Below are 22728 nucleotides of genomic sequence, written 5' to 3'. Positions count from 1 at the left end.
TTAAGAGGGTGATCTGTCAAACTCCCTATGCCCCAGATTTACCTTTTTGAATTCGGAAGCCTTTTCCTATGATTGCGGATTATATGTTGATCCAGAGGTGGAAAGATAGGATTTGTATTACTTTAGGGGACCTATACCCAGAAAGACGCTTTATCCCATACAATACTGCAGTGGAGTCCTTTGCACTTTGCTCTAGTCAATTTTTACAATATCTGAAAATATCGGCTACGGCAAAGGGAATCTGGTCGGTCTTTCCGGGTGTCCCGCCCAGCTCTGCCACCATAGCTGCATTGCTGGGGTTGGCTGGATGCCAGCATCTGGCTTCCAAACTCTATAGAGCGCTACGCGAGTAACTCCCAGTGGAAACTCTTCCAATTAAAACTAAGTGGGACGGGTTAGTAAAGGAACCTCTATTGGGGAAGGACTGATTGTGTATTCATGAAGGGGTCCGTACTGCCAGCTAAATACCAGGTTTAAGCTTATCCTATATAACTTTGTCCATCAAACACGCCTATCCCCAAAAACCTTGCATACCATCTACCCTACACGACCTGACACTTGTTCCCGGTGCTGAAGCTAGACAGCTGATTTTATACATATAACCTAGCAATGTGTGGCCCTCGCACACATTGCTGATTGATCCTCGATAGCTTAAAAAGGGCCACTGGGTGGTAGATACTGCTGGAAATGCGCCATGTGATACGGGCATGGTCCCCTCTCCCTCAGGTAGGAAGCTTAGCAGCAAATTTGTCCTGCTGGGTCTAACTCTAAAAAAACGTCAAGTACCAATAATATGGTTAAGTGTTGAACCCCCTAGACACAACGATACGCTAAGGGACATCTCTGAATGGATCACAGTGGAGGACGTCCAGATGAAACACGTCCGTCACAATGACAAACTAGAAAATGATCTTAGAGCCTGACAGCAATGTTCGCTGACCTCAAGGAACCTTCCACAAAGGCACCCACTGGGTGACCAAATGATGATCAACAAAACTAAAAGAAGGCCAGGCATACTGTGTTATTAGTGTCTGTACTGACTATGTAATCTACATGGTGTAATGTCAATTGAAATGCTTTGCACAAGAGATAGGTGGGGAGTGGCGGGATGCTAAATATGTTTAGATGACCTTTGCTGAGATATTCAAACTAAGTGTGATATGTCTTTGACTTACAGTATTATTACTGTTTGCCTCCATTCAAAACTCAATAAACATCTTATTAGAAAAAATAATAATATAATAGCAATCTGACAAAAGTTTGGGAGTCCCAGTCCCACATCAACAGCTTGACTGGTTGAGGCGGTTATATCAAGGGAATGGCCCACTTTTTTGGTGTGGCCTTTAACAATCTATTGAAGGCCCAAAGGTGAGCTCCGGTCTATAAATTCCCTGACTGCTGCTGCTTCATAGTCTTCGGTCTACAAATGTATTTCTCCTAGTAATAAAAGTTTTGCTGCCTGAAATACACATGACAATATACATTTAGTTAATGTGAATAAAAAGAGGAGTTAGCACCTGGTTGCTGATATACCAAGGCACAGGTAATGGAATCCATTTTTGATATTCCTAGAAAGAGCTCACTGCTAGAATGTAGATTGATATCAATCAAGGAGATATTGAAAATACTTTTGAAAATAACTGCCACTGAACCTCTTGTCGTACCTCAACAGCTGGGTCTTGGGCTGAACTGTGTTTGAGCCAGGGTTTAGCTATATCAACTAAAGCCATAGAACGCTTTACGATCAAATCTTTAATCCCCATTTTGTTTTTGACCAGTAATAGTGCATTAATCATAGAAGCTGTGCTGCATAACATCTGCTACTAAGTTGTGGCAAAGCCCCTTGTTGGGCTTAGCCTACCAGTACAATCATGTTAGATCCATCGTAGAGATGAACTGGAATGATTTCAGCTTTTCTAGGACATCCACCCTGCGCATAAAGTAGCCGTCATCATTGGTGATCAGGTTGACACCATCTACAGTCCAGATAGCACTCGCACAGTCACTAATGGATTTGGTGATATTCCCCAAAGCAAATGTCTCCTGTTTATCCCTCCTAATGTGCACTCGGGCTGCTGCTGATGCTTGGTAGGGACAGTAGTATATTTGCATGTCGTCACCAGTGTCCACTTGGTGCTCAACTCTCTCCAGCATGTCAGGCAGACTAGAGACGTGTCTTTGAATGTATGAAGCACCTGCTGCAGCTCCTTCCTCCGAAGCACTGTGAGATTTTCTGGGAACTTCATAGAGTCAAAGGTGGCAGTTATATGGGAGGGCAAGGCCAGTAATCAGGTCAGCCCCCTCATCTGGATATTTTTGGCCTCAATTCTTGAGGACTTGAACTGACAGCGTCAAGCTGCTATTGTTAGAGTTCATCTTTACCATACAGGAGACTATAGACAAAACAAATATATGGGAAAAGAATTGGGCAGATTTGGGAATGGAAGAGAGGACCAACCAGAAGGGTCTTGTAGTGTGCAATGTGAACAATAATGATTTTGTGATTTTTCTACCCATCCCAAGTATCATCTACACAGCCACCAACCACACATGACCCAGCAGCATCGGGCAGAAGTGCAATGGTAATAGAGAGGGTTGCAAACACAAGTAACTGAGATGACGGTGTCCTATGGGGCAGGGGGATTCCAAAACCCCAAAGTGTCTTCCTGTGCTTTCACCCTTGTGAACATCTTTTCTGAGAGCTGTGCTCGCTTGTCCGTGGTGCCAAAGAGATTTTCCTGCTTCCTGCACAACTGTCTTAGCTCATTAAAGTTTGCCCCATTAGTATTTAAAGGTCTTCCTGAATTATAGCCTTCATTCTGCCTTGCATACTTTCAAATGTGCTTTAAATTTAAATAATCTCTGCTTGATTCTCTAATGCTCTGTCAACCTCCTTTGTATCGTTAAAGCCAACAACTGTGATGCAGGCAATGGAGCAACCCTCCCTTGCTGGCACTGAATATCTGACCTCTAAGAGAGTTTCCCTTATATTTCTTACCCTAACACCAGTATACAACACACAACAGTGAATATTAGGTCAAGTAAGCATACATACTATTTGCAGCCCTTCCTCAGAGAGCATATGTAGAATCCAAGACAACCAAAGCCTGGTGCTGTGAGTAAGTGTGGACAATATCCTTCCCTCTCCAGATAAGAGCCCATGACCATGACAGCCTTCCCTGCCTTGCAGAGTAAGTTATACCCCTTGGGAACCCCACCAATAGCTCTCAGCAAGCACCCCCTGAGGAGGTTTCCATACTATATTACCATGGCATCCCAATGAAAAAGGGGCTGGGGTAACAGGTATGATTATGGTTCAGGGGTGTGGGTGAGTGACACCCACCTCTATCTGGTACCATTGAGCATACCTGCCACAGGCTGAGAGGGCCACTTCCATGTGAATGAGATTGACATGAACGTTCTGCCCACCATCCCTCCCCTGCCCGGCTTTCCATTTTGTTATCTCAGTGAAGTAGGGATTTTGCAGGCCCAAATTGGAGACCTGGTCTGTGAACACAGACAGCCTCAACTAATTCCAGAGTTCCATTCATTAATACATAATCTATACACCCATTTCACCATGGAGCCTCTAACTGTCCTTTCCCAGCTCTTTAAGTATTCTAAACATACCACGGGAGAAACATTGATATTTAAAAGTGGACATTGCACAGAGAGTAAAGTACCTTCAACAGAGAGCTCAGATCTTCAACCACTCATGGTGTGTCTTTACAGTGATCCCCTGTCACACTGTACCTATAATCAAAGAGGGGCCGTGTGAGATGACGTGCCTGGTGTTGTGGGTAGCCACAAAAGGCCCCTTGTTTTATGTTCCCTTTCTTACCCAGAGATAAAGAGGGTATGCTGTTCCTAACTAAGAGAAAGAGGTTAAACTAGGGGAACTGGTTATGTGTGGTCATGAGATGCAGGAGGACGGGGATTCCTCCTCTTGGAATTTAGGGCCCTCACACACCCGGCTGGGTGTCATGCTTCATCACAGGGCTGCTCCTCGTCAGGTCGGGCTGCAATACCGGACGGGCTCCCTATGAGGGGCTCTTTCGTGTAGATCTCTTATTTTTTTTTGGTACCGTGGGGTTGAAGGGCCTAACTAGTTGTAGATGAGTGAGTGGAGGTGTGTAACCTGAAGGAAGTTAAAACAGGTGTGGAAGTACCAATGAAAACAATTGTAATCAATAGGTCTCCCAACCTGATTAAAAGAAACAAAGGCGCGTGACTGAGGTTATGTTTCGGGTGGGGTGCTCTATTGTAGGGTGAACATGTTTCTCGCCTGGTAGTCAGTCAATCTGGTAGCGATTCATCTGGACCTTGTTTAATCAAATCTATCTACACACGGGTGGTTATATGGTGTGTTCTACCTTTTTAAACCAACCTAACACATAATATATGTAGTACCTGATGGAACATGCCCAACCTAGAGAAGAAATAAAAACAATTATTAACATCTGAGAATGCAGTATAAACAACACTCTCGTGTTCCTTGTGTGACAAGCTCACAACATACAGTGGTGATGACTAAACATACACAACGTGAGTGCTGTGTGGGTGACTCTCACAACCTTTTTATCGTGAAAATCATACAGGCACGTATGGTGGAGCACCACCATGGTTGCAGAAAGAAATGAAGTACTCACCCCAATCAGGTTTCTCATTATGCTTCATCAATACCCGGCAGGTCTCACAAAGGGCATTTCCCTATGTACTGTGTGGGTTTGTAGTTCAAGAGAAGTCCATACCATTGATGCCCTTGAAATATGGTTGGAAGGCCTTGTTGTGTCTTCTGCTAACCCTTAAACATTGTTTTCTGCAAATGAGAAGCCTTTTCGCTGCAACAATCTCCAATTTAAGCAAATAACCTGTCAAATCCTGCTTTTTTGTATTATACGGTGATCAACCAACAACAAAGCAATTATCCAGTTCCTTCATTTGCTTGGAGTATCTGCATTCTCAAGCTGTTTAGGGCTCTGCTGGAAATCTAACTGTGAGCTCTGGATAAATCATTCTTGTGTGAGGCACCTATCTACTCTCCATGTACACCTCATTGCTGATTAGATTGACATTTACCAATGACCAGGCATTACACACCAAAATGGTTACTCCAGATCCAATCTTTGGGCCTAATCCATTGTTGAAAGACATTGCAGTATGCTCGTAGTTCTTGTGCATGGGCAAAGATCCATTTTCTTGAGGAAGTAGTTCCTAATGTGCTAGAGGGAGGAATTATTTCATGTTTTTTCTTCAGTGCCTGTGATCCCCACATTTATATAGACAATACTAAATAATACAAATTATGCCATTCCACGATTGCTCCCGCATTTTCCAGTAGTTGGTGGGTGTTTAACCTCCTGGATTTGTCCTCTGGAAATCCCTCTCGTTCACCCTGGAACATACAGGCAGATACCGCATCCAGTAGTCGTGTGGAAACTGTGTAACAGGGATAGTCCAACACGAATTTATGTAATGCGAGTTTCCTTTGCTGATAGCAGTAGTTGTGATATTTTGTGGACATTTCCACAGTCCAGAGGGCCTATTATTTTTTAGATGTATAAATTATTTATTGTCTTATGCCAAAGCAGTTTCTTATCAGTGTTCAATATTAGCAAACTAGGGAAAGAAGGCCCGACTGCAGTAATTGTTCATATGCTAAACAAATCGTGCTTCAGCTATCTACAGAACCATAAGAAGAGAATGACTTTGTTGATGGAAGGACTCAGGCAGCCGGCAGAGACTTCTACTGCATGTCTGCACTCCAGAAGCCGGATTACTTGTGCATGCTTTCCTAAATGTCCAGGTTGTCCTATATTTATATGTCGTAACTTAACATCCCAAACCGGGGATGCAAGGCTCACTTGTTTCCACTAGAAAAGGTCACCGGTGCGTGATGGGATGTGAAGACGAGTTAGAACATAGGTGATAGGTTGTTGCCTGTTGCTGTTGGCAGTAAGACCTGCTGAGGCACTCTTTATCCAGTTGCCCGATGTGGTGGAAGCTTTAGGTACAGACCCATACAGTCGACCAGGTGAGCCTGAATAATATCCTCTGCAACAACACTACACTCAGATTCCAGACAAGAAGGCAAGCATGTCTCAAGATGCACACTTGGGAACATCAGGGCTCAGCAGCGATGGCTGTTGGAGGAGCAAACAGCAGCTCGTTGTCAATGATAGTTCCCAGATTCCTCAGGGCTGAAATAGATGGGTCAAAAATCATGCGTGCAAATTATTGATCCCTATAACTCAGCACCTCGATCGTACTGACTATTCATTTTAGAACGTTATGTTGCATTCAAGAAACAGTGGTAGTGAAATAGGCACTTAGCATGATTGAAGCGTCCTGCAGCACGGTAGGTGTGTCTGAATTACTTGTGTTGGTTCTTAAAAAGATCTAAGTATCCGCTGCATAGATGTTATACTGCTGCGTGTGGCTACAGATAACCTGACCACACGGCTTACACAGATGTTCAGTAATGCTAAACCTGCTGAGGAGACTTGAGGTACCCTTGAACTTATCACTCTAGCAGTAGAGGTAAGAAGATGGACCATGATTTGTCGGAATGTTCTGTTTTCTGCTTCACAAGCCTTCTCAACCTAGAGCAGCCTACAAGATTGAGTTATTGGCAGAGACATGGTTGAGAGGCAAGATGGCGGGCGTGAGGACGCCCGTGTGAGGAGCAGCGTTAGTGGTCTCACCACTATCTTCACTCTCTAACCTGCTATGGCGCGCTAAGATCCTGGTTTCTCTGGCAATCTGTGCAAGCGGGAGTCGGGAATGCGGAGATGCGGAGAGATGTGCATCGGAGTCTCTACCGCTCATTTCTAGCAGTTTGGCGCTGGCGTCCCGCAAGGAGAGGAGGAGCGCGCGACTCCCGTGAGATCATTCCCCGAAGCCCTTGCTGCAGACCCTGGCGAATTTCCAACTCAGACTACCAGTCTCAGAGGACAACTGCAGTAGAGTGCGGCGCTCTATCCGCTATGCAAAACATGCCTGTAAAAACAAAGCCGAAGCCGAAGACCCGCGCTGTGACAGCCGCAGCAGTTCAAGTTCAGGAAGCGGCTCTTACTTGTGAAACCATTGGACCTGCAGCGGCTCAGAAAATCAAACCGGGAGGCAATACAATTCAAAATATGAGCGCTCCTGTTTCTGCTCCAGTCCGGGACCAAACAGATATCTTACCGGTGCATTCTGGGAATGGTAGTCCCAGTTTAGCTACAACTCTGAGAATACATGGAATATTCAGGAAAGCAAATAAAACCAACAAAGGAAAAGGGGAGCAAGAGGCAGTTTCTGAGCAGCTGACTCAGCCGGAACAACCTTCAAACCAACAAACCACCCTAGCTAATAATGATTCTTTAATCCCTACAACTGGTCCGGCTGATACTGCACAGCAGATCCATGCGGAGATGGTTCCACCTCCAGGTATTATCATTCAAGACGCAATGGAGATTATCGAGACAGTTAATCCGCATGTAGAAGTGGAATCAATGGATTAAGCAGGACAATTCTATTCGATGTCCGATTTATCAAGCGCACTGGAAGCCGGCAGTTGTAACGAGGATGGGACAGAAGGAGGCGGTGAGTGGGAAGATGATGAGAGTGGAAAAAGTATGTATAGTTCCCCCCAAGATTCTGACATTGATAATGACAAATCTCCGGAGAGACCTGAGTGGGGGGACGATGAACACACGGTTATTACAATCCAAGGTACATCCACTGAGTTCTCTCCCGCCCCTACTCCTGTGGTATTAACATCTGAAATGTCTGAGACATCTGAAATAACACTAAATACGCTGTATCAAGTTATGCTTCAGCATCGTGAAGAAACCAGAACTGAGAACTTACGCACTCAAGGTGCAGTTCGCCGTCTTCAAAATAATCTTCGACGTGTTAGTAAAACCTGTACTGAGATATCTGCAAGGGTGGTAGAAGCAGAAGCTCGGATCTCAGCAATTGAGGACTCAATGTCACATCAGAACAAACAGTTGTCGTCAATAGAGGGGCTAAAAGAAGAGATCAATTGGAAGCTTGTTGACCTTGAAAATAGATCACGCAGGAATAACCTGCGAATTTTAGGCATTCCTGAAGCTAGCGAGGGGGGTGATATCAGAAAATTCGTAGTAGAGTTGTTTACTGAAGCCTTCCCGGAGCTTACCCAATGGAAGTGGGATATAGAACTTCAAAGGGCGCATAGATTCCGCTTTCAAAAACATGCTAGAAGCGATTCTAATACCAAACCTAGGGCCATCCTTATTTGTCTAAATAATTTTTTGGCAAGAGAAGCCCTTTATGATTTAGCTAGACCGGATAGAAAGCGCAGGGGGAAGGGTCACGAGTTCTTTGTCCGCCCCGACTATTGCCATTCTACTGTACAACTTAGATGGCAATTGCGACAGCTAATTCCAACATTTCAAGCAAAGGGAGCACAGGCCTATCTCCTTAATCCTGCTAAATTAAAGGTTATTTTCAAGGAGAAAACACATTTCTTAACTACAGAGGGAGCAGCTAAAGAGATACTGGCATCAATATGATTTAATATGACCTAATTTAGTTCTCCCTCACGAAGTATCCAAACAGTATTGAGTGCCATAGATAGTGATATTATTCATTTGGTAAGATCGTCCATGTCTATTTTTTCCTTTTCTTTTAGGCTATCTAGTATATTAGCTCATGTTTCTCTTTTTTTTCTCTCCTTTTTTTTTTTTTAGATAATGGGGGTCTTGTATACTCTGATGGTTTGTTGGAGATTAGTGGTGAGTTCCACAAAGTTGCATCTCACATTTTCATCAAGATGAGGGACTCTTTAGTCCCTCTGCCTCTATATGGGTGGGGGTGGGGATAGGTGAGGGGTGGGGCCAAGAGGAGGGGAATGGGAGGGAAAGGTTGCGAGTTTGATCAGGTGAAGAGCAAATCTCTTAAAAGGGAAGCAGAGACTACAACGTTTGATGTGGTAATTGTTTTGAAGTTGAGTCTTAACTGTAAATGTTTTTGGAAGTGCCAAGAAAGTAACATGTGCATTATATTTTTTCCTGTTCTTTCTGTTTTATGGTCTATCTTCTTGAAAGGATATGCTGGGTAAATTAAGGATTTGCTCATGGAATCTGTGTGGGTTAAATAACAAAAGGAAGAGGGGGATTTGTGCACAGATGATACAGGCTATGCGAATAGACCTGCTATGTATACAAGAATCGCACTTGACCTGGAATGATCGGCACTGCTTTAGTGATCTAGGCATGCATCTACTGGCTTGTACACGTCAAGGAACTACTACAAAAGGTGTAGCTATACTTCTGAGAAGAGGTTTGGGATCTCTTAAGCGTAGTAAGGCTGATCCATGTGGCAGATGGGTTATTCTAGAAATTAATATCTACAATAAAATCTATACCATTTGCTCAATATATGCTCCTAATATAGATGATCCCGAAAGTCTGAATTTTTTAAGCTTAGAGTTAGCTCAATGTCCATCTCCCTTGATATTCTGTGGTGATCTTAATATCCATTTACATAAGGGCCTGGATCTCTATGGCAGTGCTGGTTATACGGGTTTAAAGAAAAAGACTTACAAAGCTTTAAAAGGCTTAATAGTAGAATATGGTCTGCTTGATGTAGCATCTGCCAAGAATCCTCTTTCACCGGATTATACTTTTTTTTCTGCTCCTCATCAGAAGATGGTGAGGTTAGATTATTTTTTTATCGAAGCCTCCCTCATCGATAATGTTACATTTGAGATATTCCCCCGAGTAATATCGGATCATAACCCAATCATGATAGAACTAAAAACCTATTCTAGCATCAACGCAAGGCAGCGGTCTTTTGATCGAAAGTTGTTGGCGGATTCAAAATATATAGAACATATGGGCAAGTGGATTACGGAATTTTTTGAATTTAACAGGGGTAGTGCCCCCCCGAAAATTGTATGGGATACATTTAAAGCGGGTGTGAGAGGAGAGACTCTTTCATATTCAATAAATAAACAAAAAAGTATTCGTGATAAAATGGATCGGTTATACAAACTAGTTAGCGATTGGGAACAGAAACTGATAAATGCTATAAAGAATAGTCAGAATATTGAACCCATTAAATCTTCATTAGCTATTCATAAAGCAAAACTTTATGAAGTGTTTGCAGTTAAATTGGCAGAAGAATCTGCAGTCATGAGAGCACAGATATTTGAGATGGGAGAACAATCTGGCAAAATCTTGGCAAAAAGAACGAGACAAAAGGTGGCATAAACTTTTATTGGCGCAATCAAAGATGAGCTTGGTCTAACACACACTAAACCTGACGAAATCCTAGAGGTTTTTCGACAATTCTACCTCAAGTTATATACTCAAGATTCCTTAGACCATACTAGCGAAACATTGCTAAATTTCATTCAAAATGACAATGTGTCTAAACTTTCTCTTGAGCAGATCCAGTTTTTAGAACAGGATATTACTTGGGAAGAGATAAACTCCGCGCTTCTATCTCTTGCCAGTGGAAAAGCCATGGGACCAGACGGAATTCCATTAGAATTCTATTGGTTGTTTAGAAATGTGATAAAACAAGACTTGCTAACAACATTCGTGACAGCACAGAAAGGAGAAACCCCACCATCCTGGGCCGAATCGACCATCATGGCATTTATAAAGAAGGATAAACCTCCCTTAGACCCGGCCTCTTATAGGCCGATTTCACTTATAAATGCCGATAGCAAAGCCTTTTCAAAAATCCTAGCAAGTCGGATATCTGTGATAATTCCAACTATAGTATCACGGTGGCAACATGGGTTTATACCCAAAAGGGATACCACTGATCATGTTCGTAGAGTAATCTCCTTGCTTGATTGGGCAGAAGGTACAAACACATCAATGGGGGTGATTCTTTTAGATGCCGAAAAGGCGTTTGATCGAGTGGCCTGGCCCTATCTATGGGAATTACTTGCATTTAAGGGGTTCGGACCAAGTATGATAAGAGCATTGAAAGCTCTGTATAACACTCCTCTATCATCTATCAAAATTGGAATAAATAATTCGACCACCTTTCCAATTTGCCGTGGTACAAGGCAGGGGTGCCCTGCTTCTCCTTTGCTATTTGCAATCTATATCGATGTTTTTCTAAACAAATTGAATCATGAATATGATATCACACCTGTAGTAGCAGCAGACATACACTATAGGGCACTAGCATATGCTGACGATGTGGTTGTCCTTACTACAGATATAAGTAAAGCTATCCCAAGGATAGAAGACCTGGCTAATCAATTCGGCGCCTTTTCGGGTTATAAATTAAATATGGCCAAGACACAAATTTTATTCACTGGTCAAAATCCCCCATTACATAACAACATAGTTTCCGTTGCAACATATCTGGGTATTAAGATCACATCACCAGTTTCACAAATTCCAGAAATAAATATCTTGCCCATGATAAAGGAATCTAACACTCTACTAGAGCGCATTAACCATTTACATCTTTCTTTATATGGTAGAAATAATGTTTTGAAGATGATGATTCTCCCTAAATTTTTATATCTATTCCGTTGTATTCCTTTAGAATTCTCTACGCTTATTTTTAAACAGCTGGAGAAAATGACAGGAAGATTCCTGTGGGGGTATAAATGACCTCGTAGAGCCTATCAAAAAATGATAGTTTCAAAAGATAGGGGGGGCTGGGGTACACCATATTTTTTTTATTATTACTTATCATCAGTATTGCAGTTCATCGCTCCCTTAATTGTCAGTGAAAAGGCTCCGATTTTAGATTCTCACTCTCCATCTATTTACGAACTGGTTCTAGGGACAGAGGCCAAGGGTTGCTTACTAAAATTTGTCGAGCCCAGCTATTACAAAAAAACAAAATTTAAAATTGTTAAAGCTGCTTTTAGGGCTTGGAAATTTATTAAGCGAATTTTTGACATCCCCAGAATCACGAGATATACCCCCTTGACCTCCTTTCATATTTTCCCATTTGTGGGTATAGACAGTACTATGAGAAGATGGCATAACCTCGGCATTACCCAGATTGGGGATCTCTTACAGAATAATAAACTTATGTCATTTATCGAACTTCAAATAAAATATAAACTTACCAATGCTGATTATTTTAAATACTTACAGTCGCATAGTTATTTTTATACACTATCAGAACAAGAACGAACGTCGTTACAACAAATTTTTTTGATTGACTCTTTGTATCAAAGAAGGAAAATTGGTTATTTTTACAATCAGTTGATATCAAAACAACCAGATGATATATTGTTTAGGCAAAATTTATGGGTGGAGAAACTAGGTTCAAACTTAATCAAGATGGAAGAATCTATCCACTTGGTTAATTCCATTTTGCTTTCGGGTAAGAGTAGAACTCAACATTATATGGTGCTATATGATCTTTATTATTCACCAGCCAAAATCTCTAAATGGGGTTCCTCAGTTGGTACTGCTTGTAATAGATGTGGCTTACATGCAGCTGACTCTGTACATATGTTTTTTTCATGCCCACATTTAAGTAGAATTTTATTAGAAATGCAACATTTTCTTTCTTTGATACTTGGAATCCCTGTAATACTCACGTCCGAACTTGTTGTGATAGGAATTTCTGATATATCTATGATAGATGATCATAAAAAACTGTTATTTATTTCTGTTGGGATCTTTCGCTCCTGTGTGACGCAAGACTGGATTAGCCCAGACCCACCCTCTTTTGTTTCCTGGCAAGGACGCCTGTTGGCAAGATACATTATGGAACGAGCAATATATAGTACAAAAGGCAGTAAAAGGAGGATAATGGGAACTAAAATTTGGGAACCGGTAGAGCGATGGATGGAGGGAGGAACTGGTTAAGTAGCCCAGTTTACCAATGTTATTCATTAACAGTGTTGTGTACTGTACATATAATTTCTGCTGTATATATGAAGGATTCTTTACTGTTTTTCTTTAATTAGTACTATGTTCTTATCTTCTTTTTGTGCTGTGAACAGTATTTGCTTGTAAACCTGATCAACTCGCAATAAAACATTTAAAAAAAAAAAAAGAGTTATTGGCAGAGACGCAATCTGCAGTTGTTTCAGTGGTCCCCCACTGAAATGTGCCTGTCTGTGTGTCTGAGTAGTCCTGCTTTGCATAAGTCTGCACTCAAGTGTTTTCAGTGGCATCCTTTGTGTCTGAAACTACACCTCCAAATATTTAGCTGTGTGCATTTTAACTTATCTGGGTGTTATGGTCATCTTCTGAGAATGTGTAATTTGCCAGTCATTATCAAACTATCTTTCAATGCAGACTTCAGTTGTTTATTTCAGAGAAGAAAAATTACATTTGTCTTTATATCTTTATATCTTACACTTCTTTGAATCTCTATTGTATCTCTCTGCTACACCCATTTGTCAAAGTCGCCCCTCAGACCTCACACAGATTTAGGGACAAAGGGAAGTGCTTGCTTCATAAACGTTCCAGCCTAATTGGTGTCTTCAGTGAACACTACATTGCTAAAATATAGCCCTAATTGCGCATATTTATTATGCTTACTGCTTATCTTACCACATCTGTAATAATTTTTGGTTTTCAATCTTTCCTGGTCAAGGTATCTAAGAAGTACAGCGAAATTGAGGAATTTTACCAGAAACTGGCTCTGCGTTATCCACAGATACCTCTACCCGCGGTACCTCGCAAGGTGTTGTTTGTTGGAGAGACGGATATCCGGGAACGAAGAACAACCTTCGATGAGATCATGAGGTTCATCTCAAAGGAGGAAATCCTTGCTAACAGTGCAGAGTTTCTGGAATTCTTAGGTAACTGGAACAATATTGTCTAAAATGCGGAATATAAATGCTATTGAATATTCACAAGTGGAAAGTCCCATACATAAACTGTTATTGATCTCTGCATTACAGTTTCTGATTTCGGAACCTGTTGTACGAGCACAGACCTGTTTGGAGAGGGTAGCTCCATATACATGCTAGAGTTAACAAACTCGGGCACTTATTGATTATCAGGAATTTTCGTTGGGTAGCACACTCACTTTTACAGTACACCTTTTAGACTGGAATAAGCAATTTGCTTTCGAGTTATACAAACATCAGCAGTAGAAATCAAGTCATTATTTTATACTAATAAAGGTAAGTAACACGGAGGCCGTGTGCAGTGTGGGAACACGACCACTGGATCAATGCAAGTCAATTGGTAAGTTGCAGTTGCAATTTTAAAGAAGAAGGAACCTTCCCAGTGGACCCTAAAGAAACCCCGTGGAAGACAGAAGGTTGGAGAGCCACCGCACCTGTGGATACCTTATGAACCAAGATACCTGCCCCAGGGGAGCCTGGTGCATAGGAAAGAAGTGGCGTCAAAACTGCAGTCGAACCCACTGGAGGACTTCAGGAAGATGCCACTGCTGGATAAGGAGAGAATGTCCAGTGGAACCCAAAGGTGGATTCAAGTGTAGAAGTACCTGAAAGCAGAAGGGACATAGTCTATGCCACTTGGAAGTGACCAGGAAGCGCAGAAGACGAATGCCCACCGATGTCGGGTAGTGCAGGAGAGTTGACTGTGACCTTGGAGCTGCAGCTGTGAGGACCAGGTGACGCTGTGGAAGACCAGGAGCCATTGACAAGATGTTCCACTTCGTATGTTGAGAGCTGAGGGGTCGGCGTCCATCGGGAGCACCAACAAGCCTGGGCAACTGCAGACAATGTAGAAAGCAAAGAAGGTGCATTTTCGGGACCATCAAGGTCCAGGTTACCCACCACGAGTAGAGGAGTCAGGGCAGGCCCCAAACAATCTGGGGAGGCCAAAGAATTGAAAGATTTTTTTTTTTTGAAAGATTTTCATTAACATTTCTGTAATGGAAACGCAATGCATTAAAGGACATGTGAAATTGCCATCATTTCATGTGATAAACGACACTGGGTATTTCAGTCTTTTCTCTGGATTGATGTCTATCTTGTATTCAATACAATCATTTCGGTAGCCAATGTCAATAGGCCAAAGAATTCAAAGATGACCCTCAAGAGGACCCACAGGGCGGAGGCACTGGAGTTGTGAGAGGACCTTGAGCAGCTCACCAAAAATGCAGCCCACGATGCAAGTGTTGTGATGAGGACAAAGATCTTGGTCATTGAAGATGCTTGTGCTTGGAGCTACTTAGAGCCCGAAGATCTTAGTGGAAGCTAGGCAACACACCTTTGCAAGTCGAAGCGTGCACAGGGGTTCGGTTCCTGCGGCTCCGACGAGGGATACTGGCCTACAACTTGGTGAAAGGACAGGTCAGGCCTTGACGGATGTGAATAGCCACCACCTCTGTTGCTGAGCCTTTCGGAGTCTGTGGGAGCCCAAGATCATCAGACCTGTCAGCCTAGTTACAGTGCCTGCAGATGCAGGGAAGTGACTCCATCACTTCAAGGGAGATTCATTCAGGTGTCTTTGGATGCCACTGGCCTTGGAATTTCCTGTATGGTGTACAGGCATGGACGTTGCAGCAGACGAGCAGGGCGAGGATTTCAGGAGCAGCAGGAGTCTTTCTGGTTGCAGCCTTGATGCCCAGAGCGAAGTCCAGAGTGCCCAGGCAGCTGAAGAAGAAGTGGTGTCTGAAATTAATCTTGTCCCACAACGAATCCTGGGACCCACCCTCCAGTAAGCCCTTAAGTACCCTCCGGTAAGCCCTTAAGTACCCTAAGGAAAGGGTTGGGCCAATTAAGGGTCCCTCCCCAAGGAGGGGCTGGACATGGGGGAGGATAATCCCCTGTCCTTTGTCCAGTTTTGAGCCAGAGCCAGAGCCAAAGGCTCCCTGAACTGGTTTGGACTGGACTATGCATGGAGGGCACCACGTATGCCCTGCACGCAGACTATGTGGCACTGGCAAGCTACCCTGCCATGCCCCAATACATTAAGCACTGTCTGGGAGGTGGTCACACCTCCCTGTGACAGTATACCTATTGTTCTGCCTTTCCCTACTCGTGCTTGGCTCTGCAGCAGGGAGGCAGAAACGGGTCTCTGGCTGGCAGCAGCCCTAGCTTGCTGTCTGGGTCTGGAAGACTGGTACCGGGAGCACCGAGGGCCTCCCAAAGAAGCTTTACGGTGCATGGAATCATTCCTCCCACACCGCTTACGGTGTGGGGGGTATGATTCCAACATGTTTGATACCAAACTTGATAGGATCCGTTACAGCCAGTTTCGAGATGGGCATCACGTAATGACGCCTTGCCCCTTCTATATGTTATATGGATGTCTCACAACCCAGGAGAATGGACTCTGTAGAATCTAGGGGTGTCGTGCTCATGCAGGGTCACGCTCACACTTAGAACCTTGCACCCTGCCTTCAGGATTGAAAGGCCTGCTCTAGGGGTGACTGATAGGTTTTAAGTGCAGTGACCATGGATATAGGGAAACCTATATATCTTTCATAAGTGGTGCTAGCACAAGCTTACACAGGCTGCAATGGCAGGCCTGTAGTTACAATTTTAGTGGTCTCCCATGGGTGGCAAAATACATGCTTCAGACGCCTTCATCCCAGGGGAGACGCCTGGTATACCTATGCCCTGGGTACCTTAGAACCATATACTAATTTATTGGGGACTGATAAGTGTGCACCAGTGTCCAATCTGGGATGTACCCAAGTACTTACTGTACCAATTTAGGAGAAAAAGCACAGAGACTGGGGTCCTGATTAGCAGGATCCCAGTCAGACTAGTAAGAAACAGCATTACATCAAGCAGAAAGTGGGGGTAGCCATAAAAGCAGATCCTACTTTCCTACACTCGCTTTTTGGGCTCACGCCCGGTTTGACCTTCCTGCCAAAGGGAGGCAACACTTAATAGAACTACTTTGTGGTCTCGATCACAAAAAGCATCCACACTCTTAGTTGAGGTTCCGTAGACATGGCGGTATCTCCACACTCATTTTTTTTTTTTTTTTTAAATATATTTTTATTGCAGGAATTAGTAAATCGTTACAATATCGACCAGCATTGTATCACAAGCAATATCAACATAGTAAAACCCTCTGGCCCCCCACCGTAAGTTTCGTACACAGCCATCCGGCCCACAACCCTGGGGTCGGGCGGCGATATGCAATGGGGGCTCAGCAGGATGCTTGAGCTGGTCCGGATGATCCACTGTCCGTCATCTGCTTTTCCAAACAAGCCTATAAACCCAAAAGAAAACCCCCACCCTCAAAATACTGCTAACCAAAAGAAACCCCACCCAACCCCGCCACCAGCGCCTGGGAGCTACCGCCACAGGATCTGCCATGGGACCCACGGGGAAAGCAATAGGACTAACAGTGCAAATGTTTACCGGGACTCGGGGCGAGTCGCTTCTTCACCTTCAGAGTCGCTGGGGGCACAATAATCCCTGAGGGCCTGCACCAACATTTCCCACTCCAACGCGGCCTCCTGCGCCTTCTCATTACGCTGCCTCCAAGCCAGTTGATATCGCAGCGCGCTCTCCCCCGCCGCCCACTTCAAAAGCTCACTGTGCCATCTGCTGCCTGTCGGACCAACTCGTGCCTTCCAGTTCCTGGTCACCTCTCGTTTAGCAAGGAGGAGCCCTAGGTCGATAAATTTACTAGAAATTTTATTCCGGGGGGTATGGGGGAACCAGTGTAGGAGCCCCACCGCCGCATCAAATGATAAGGATCTCCCCGTCACCTCCTCCAGGGTCTTCTCTACTTCCTGCCAGTAAGATGACAATCCCGGACAGGCCCATAACATATGGAGGAGGTCCGCTTCCTGAGCTGGGCACCTAGGGCATTCCGCCGAATTCGTGGCAAAATACCGTCTAATTTTCACTGGGGTCAGGTACGCTCTATGGAGAACGTAATAGTGGACCAGCTGGAAACGGGCGTTACGTGTGCCCTTCCAGGCTCGTCTCACCAACTGGGCCCAGGTCGTCTCCGGGATCTCCCTGCCAATGTCCTCCTCCCAGCGGTTTCTCAGAGTGGTGAGGGGAGCCAACCCTTCGTTAATCAACCTGCCGTAAAGGCAAGTGACCGCCTTCACCGTGCCCGCAGACATCATCACGTACTGGCACACCTGAGATAAGGGGGGTTCCTCCTGCCCGCTCTTCCAGTGTGCCTGGATTGCTCGGACAATGGCCGAGTGCAGCAGAAAATCACCACGGGGGATCTCGAAGCGGTCGATAAGATCCTGGAAGGACAAGAGCGCTCCGTCCTCGTACAGATCTCCAACCAGCTGTAAGCCGGCATCCTCCCAGGCCACCAAACGTGACCAATCCCCTCCATGGGGGAGGGCCGTCAGCATCCCCAACGGTATTTCAGGCGCATATGGTGTTCTCAGTTGGCCTCGGGCGTGAGCCCGATTCCAACACAGGCGGACAGTCCGCTCCTCCATCGACAAATCCCGCAGGGCCAAACGTTGTCGCAGCGCTACAAAGGAGAGAACATGCCTGGCCATGCCCGTTCCCCTCCTGTCTTCCGGGCCCCGGAATTCCCTGGCGATCTCCCGGGTGAAGGTCTGGAGCTGCGCCGCTAGATAATACTTTTCAAAGTCCGGCACCGCGAGCCCCCCCTCGTCCTTCGGCCTCATCAGGGTTTTGAGGGCTACCCGCCGGCGGCCCGACCCCCAGAGGAATCCGACCACCATAGAGCGTAACAGTCGAAACGTGGCCGGTGGGACCCAGATCGGTAGAGTCCGAAAGTAATATAATAGTCGGGGAAGCGCCACCATTTTAAGCAGGGCGATCCGTCCCGCCACCGAAAGCGGCAGCGTGGCCCAAAAGTCCATGCAGCCTCGAAGTGCTCGAATGCTGCGGGCAATGTTCCCATCCAGGAGGTCGGGTTGGTCGTGATAGACGAACACCCCAAGGTACTTAAAGCAGTCGGGTTCCCATCTAATCTCCCTATGTAGGGTAGGGGCGGGAGCACCTTTGCGTACCGGAAAGAGACAGGTCTTGGACCAGTTCACTCGGAGGCCCGAAACCTCCCCAAACTCTGTGAGCGCCACCGCCGCTCCACGTAAAGCGTCAAGCGGGTCCTCTAGGAAGAGCAACAGGTCGTCCGCATACAGCGAAACATAATGCGGGCCCGCAGGCGTCCACAAGCCCGTATAGTGGGCTCCCGATCGAAGGTGCAGCGCGAGTGGCTCCACCGCCAGCGCAAAGAGAAGTGGGGACAATGAACACCCTTGCCGCGTGCCTCGTTCTACCGGATACTGTGAGGAAATCAGTGGACCCGCCCGGACCCTGGCTGATGCAGAGGCATAGAGAACCGCGGTCCACCTGACAAAGCCCTCCCCGAGGCCGAATCTCCGCAGCACCGTGCAGAGGTAGTCCCACTCTAGGCTATCAAAAGCCTTCTCTAGGTCCACCGACAAGACGACCGGGGACGGGGCATCCACAAATGGTTCCCCCAGCAAACGGAACAGCCTGCGAATATTCATAGTCGTGTTTCGCCGTGGGATGAAACCAGCTTGGTCTTCATGTACTAGGGAACTCATGTGTCCCAGCAGCCTCGAGGCCAGGATGCTGCTCAGTATTTTATAGTCCACCGTCAACATCGATAGGGGACGGTAAGACCCCGGGTCGGACGAGTCTCGTCCCGGTTTGAGGAGAGGAACCACCAGCGCCTCACACATCGAGCTCGGGAGTCGCCCCAGCCTCTTCGCCTCCCTGCAGACCACCAACAATCGAGGGGCTAGGAGATCAGCGTAAGCTGCATAAAACTCCACGGGTAGGCCATCCAGGCCCGGGGTCTTGTTTCTCGCCATCCGTTTAATGGCCCCGCGGATCTCCCCCAATTCAATGTCGGACCCCAGGGCCTTCGCCACTTCTTGCTCCACTGCGCGAAGCTCCAGTGGACGTAGATATTTATCGAGCCGGGCTGGGTCTCGTGCGGAGCGACTGCGGTACAAACGTTCATAATAATGCCGGAAGCAGCTAAGAATCTCCGGTTGAGTGTGTACCTGGGTGCCGTTTGCCTCACGCATACTTGTCGTCAATTGGGACTGGCTCGTAGGGTTGGCCAACCATGTCAGCAGCGCGCTCGATCTGTCCCCCTCTGCGATGGATCGGACCGTATAGGCTTTATAATCAAAACAGCGGAGCCGTTCGACCTCTGCCGCTACCTTTTCCCTCGCCTCCGCCGTTCGTACCTGCAATTCCGGGTGTCCAGGGCGGCGAATTTCAAGCTCGCGGAGTTGCTGGTCCGCTGCATCTAAGTCAGCCAGAATAACGCGCCTCATGCCCACTTTCTTAGAAATACAGTAACCCCTCACCACTACCTTAAAAGCGTCCCATTCTAACGCTCGTGTACTCGCGGTGCCGCCGTTGGACGCAAAATATTCCAATATCTTGTCTCCCAGGTCCGCTCTGAAAACACTGTCCTCAAGAATCTCGGGTCGCAGCTTCCAGGTGGGCACCGCCGGCGCCCCGGGGAACCAGCGAAGGTCCAGCAGGAGCGGGTTATGGTCTGAAATGGTTCTGGACAAGTACTCAGATCGGACCGCTGCCGAAACCAGTTCGGGCGACCCAAGAAAGCCATCCAGTCGGACATGCAACTCATGCAGGCCCGAGAAGTATGAATAATCCCTAGATGCGGGGTGATGCGCCCTCCAGATGTCCGTCAAACCCCATCGGGTCTGCCAATCCTGACGACCCTTAGCCGTGCGACGAACCGGAGAATCGGGAAGTGGCGGATGGGAGCGGTCAATATCCACGTCCACTACGGAGTTGAAGTCTCCCCCAAGCAGAAGGGGCCCGGGGAAGAAGTGGGCCAACGAGCCCGATAACCTGGAAAGGAAGGCAGTCTGGTCCACATTAGGAGCATACACACAGCAAATGTTCAAGTCCCTCCCTCCTAGAGTGCCCGAGATGGCCACGTAACGCCCCTCTGGATCTATCGCTGTTCTCGTGACTTGGAAGGGGACCCCTGCTCTTATCCATATTAGCGCCCCTCTGGCATACGCGGAGTACGACGTGGAAAAGACCTGCCCCCTCCATCTACGCTGTAGCGCCGCCCCTTCCGCCTTGGTCAGATGAGTTTCCTGCAGCAGCGCCATTTGCACTCCCCTACGCACTAAATAAGCGTGGACTTTGTGGCGCCTGGACATAGTATGGAGCCCCCTTACGTTCCAAGTAACACATTTCAAGTTAGCAACATCAGCCATTGTCCCATATTGTTCTCGCACAGTCTCCCCGTCCGGGCTCCCACAAAGAAAAGACATCATCCATCCCAGCACTGATGGCGGCCATTTTCCCCAACCAAAACCAAACAACCCAAGAACAAACCGAACCCCCACCCACCCACCCCAGAACAGGACCCAAACTGCACCATCCAGATCCCATCCAAACCTCGCCTTCTATCAACCCAATAACCCCTACTACTCCTACGGTCGCCACCGTAGGAAGGCCTTAAGGGCCAGGTGCGGGCCGGGCGGAGGCAGTGGGCCCTCGACGCTCAGGCCACCAGGACTAAAACAAGCCCTAAACAGTACCAAAAACCCCTCGGGGCAGAAACAGGGGCACCCCACCCCTCCCTCCCTCTTTGTCAGCATCAATGGACGGCAACCGCCTCCCCCCTGCCGGGCCCCCACCCAAAATAAGGCAGCACACCCCGTTACCCTTGTCCATCCAAAAGGTCCTCCACCGATTTCGGTGTGATCACCGGTGTATGGGCACTATCAGTCACTGAGTCCTCCGATTCCGATGGTGCCTCCTCATCACCCGGGTTGTTTTCCTCCTCAATGGCTTCGTCCCGTGCACCAGACAACTCCGACAAGACTTCCAACACTCCCCTCCGTTCCGACGACGTCTCTGCAGTTGAGGGCCCTCCCGTGCGGCCGCGGCGATTCCTGATCCTCCTGGATCGCCGTCTCTGTTCCGGCTCATCTGCCTGTTGGGACGAGGAGCCGAAGCCATCTTTCCCTGTCCTGTAAAGCTCAAGCCAGGCACAGACATCCTCCGGGGTGTCGAAGAACTGAGTTTTGTCATCGACAATGATGCGGAGCCTTGCAGGATAGAGGAGCGAGTACTGGATGCCCTCGCTCCTGAGCTCGCGCTTGACCGCCAGGAAGGAGAACCGCTTGCGTTGAGTCTCGTAGGTGTAATCCGGGAAGATGTTCACCTGACTGTTCGCCACTTTGAATGGACCATTATGTCTGGCGGCATTAAGGATTAAGTCCCTGTCCCGAAAGTGCAATAACCGCGCCACCACCGGTCTCGGGGTGCGTCCCTGTTGCGGTGGCCGCGCCGGGACTCTGTGGGCACGCTCCAGAGTGTAGAAGGAGGATAGCCCCTCCGGGGCCACCGTGTCACGGAGCCAGGTCTCCAAGTATGTCACCATGTCGCCATCCTCGATCTTTTCCGGGAGGCCCACTACACGGATGTTGTTCCTTCTGTTGCGGCCTTCCGCATCCTCCGCCCTCTGCTCCAGGGTCGCAATTCGGGATAAGGCATCCTTCATCGTTGCAGCCAAGGTTCGCTGCGCCGGCTCCAAGGTTTTCACCGAGCTCTCCACTTCCTTGACCCGGTCCGACAGTTTACCGTGGTCCGCTCTGAGGAGACCTAGGCTCGTCGCCACCTGGGCAATGTCCTGTTGGAGGGCCGATCTCGTGGTCGCTATCGCCTCCAGGACGCGGTCGAACTGTTGTTGCATCGTTGCGCCACCAGAACTCTTTGAGTCCCCATGTTCCTCTTTGTCCTGGGCTTCCGAGTCCGAGGCAGTCGGGGTAGTCCCCTTGGCTCCTCTAGGTTTCCCCATGTCACCGGGGGCACTCCGTGAAGGTCCCGGAGTAGGT

At 47.0% G+C, this 22728-nt stretch overlaps 1 protein-coding gene across 1 annotated transcript in view; it reads left to right on the top strand.

Moving 5' to 3' along the window:
- Window positions 1-22728, top strand: part of HS1BP3 (HCLS1 binding protein 3) — a 455856-nt gene that overhangs the window by 176733 nt on the left and 256395 nt on the right. Inside the window, exon 3 of the mRNA XM_086926279.1 lies at window positions 13567-13774. Within this exon, the coding sequence (XP_086782405.1) occupies window positions 13567-13774 (208 nt within the window). The remainder of the gene's footprint in view (window positions 1-13566; window positions 13775-22728) is intronic.

The sequence above is a fragment of the Lissotriton vulgaris genome, chromosome 6, assembly GCF_964263255.1.
Source record: "Lissotriton vulgaris chromosome 6, aLisVul1.2, whole genome shotgun sequence".
NCBI classification, from domain to species: Eukaryota; Metazoa; Chordata; class Amphibia; order Caudata; family Salamandridae; genus Lissotriton; species Lissotriton vulgaris.
This window is presented reverse-complemented; position numbering and strand designations above follow the sequence as displayed.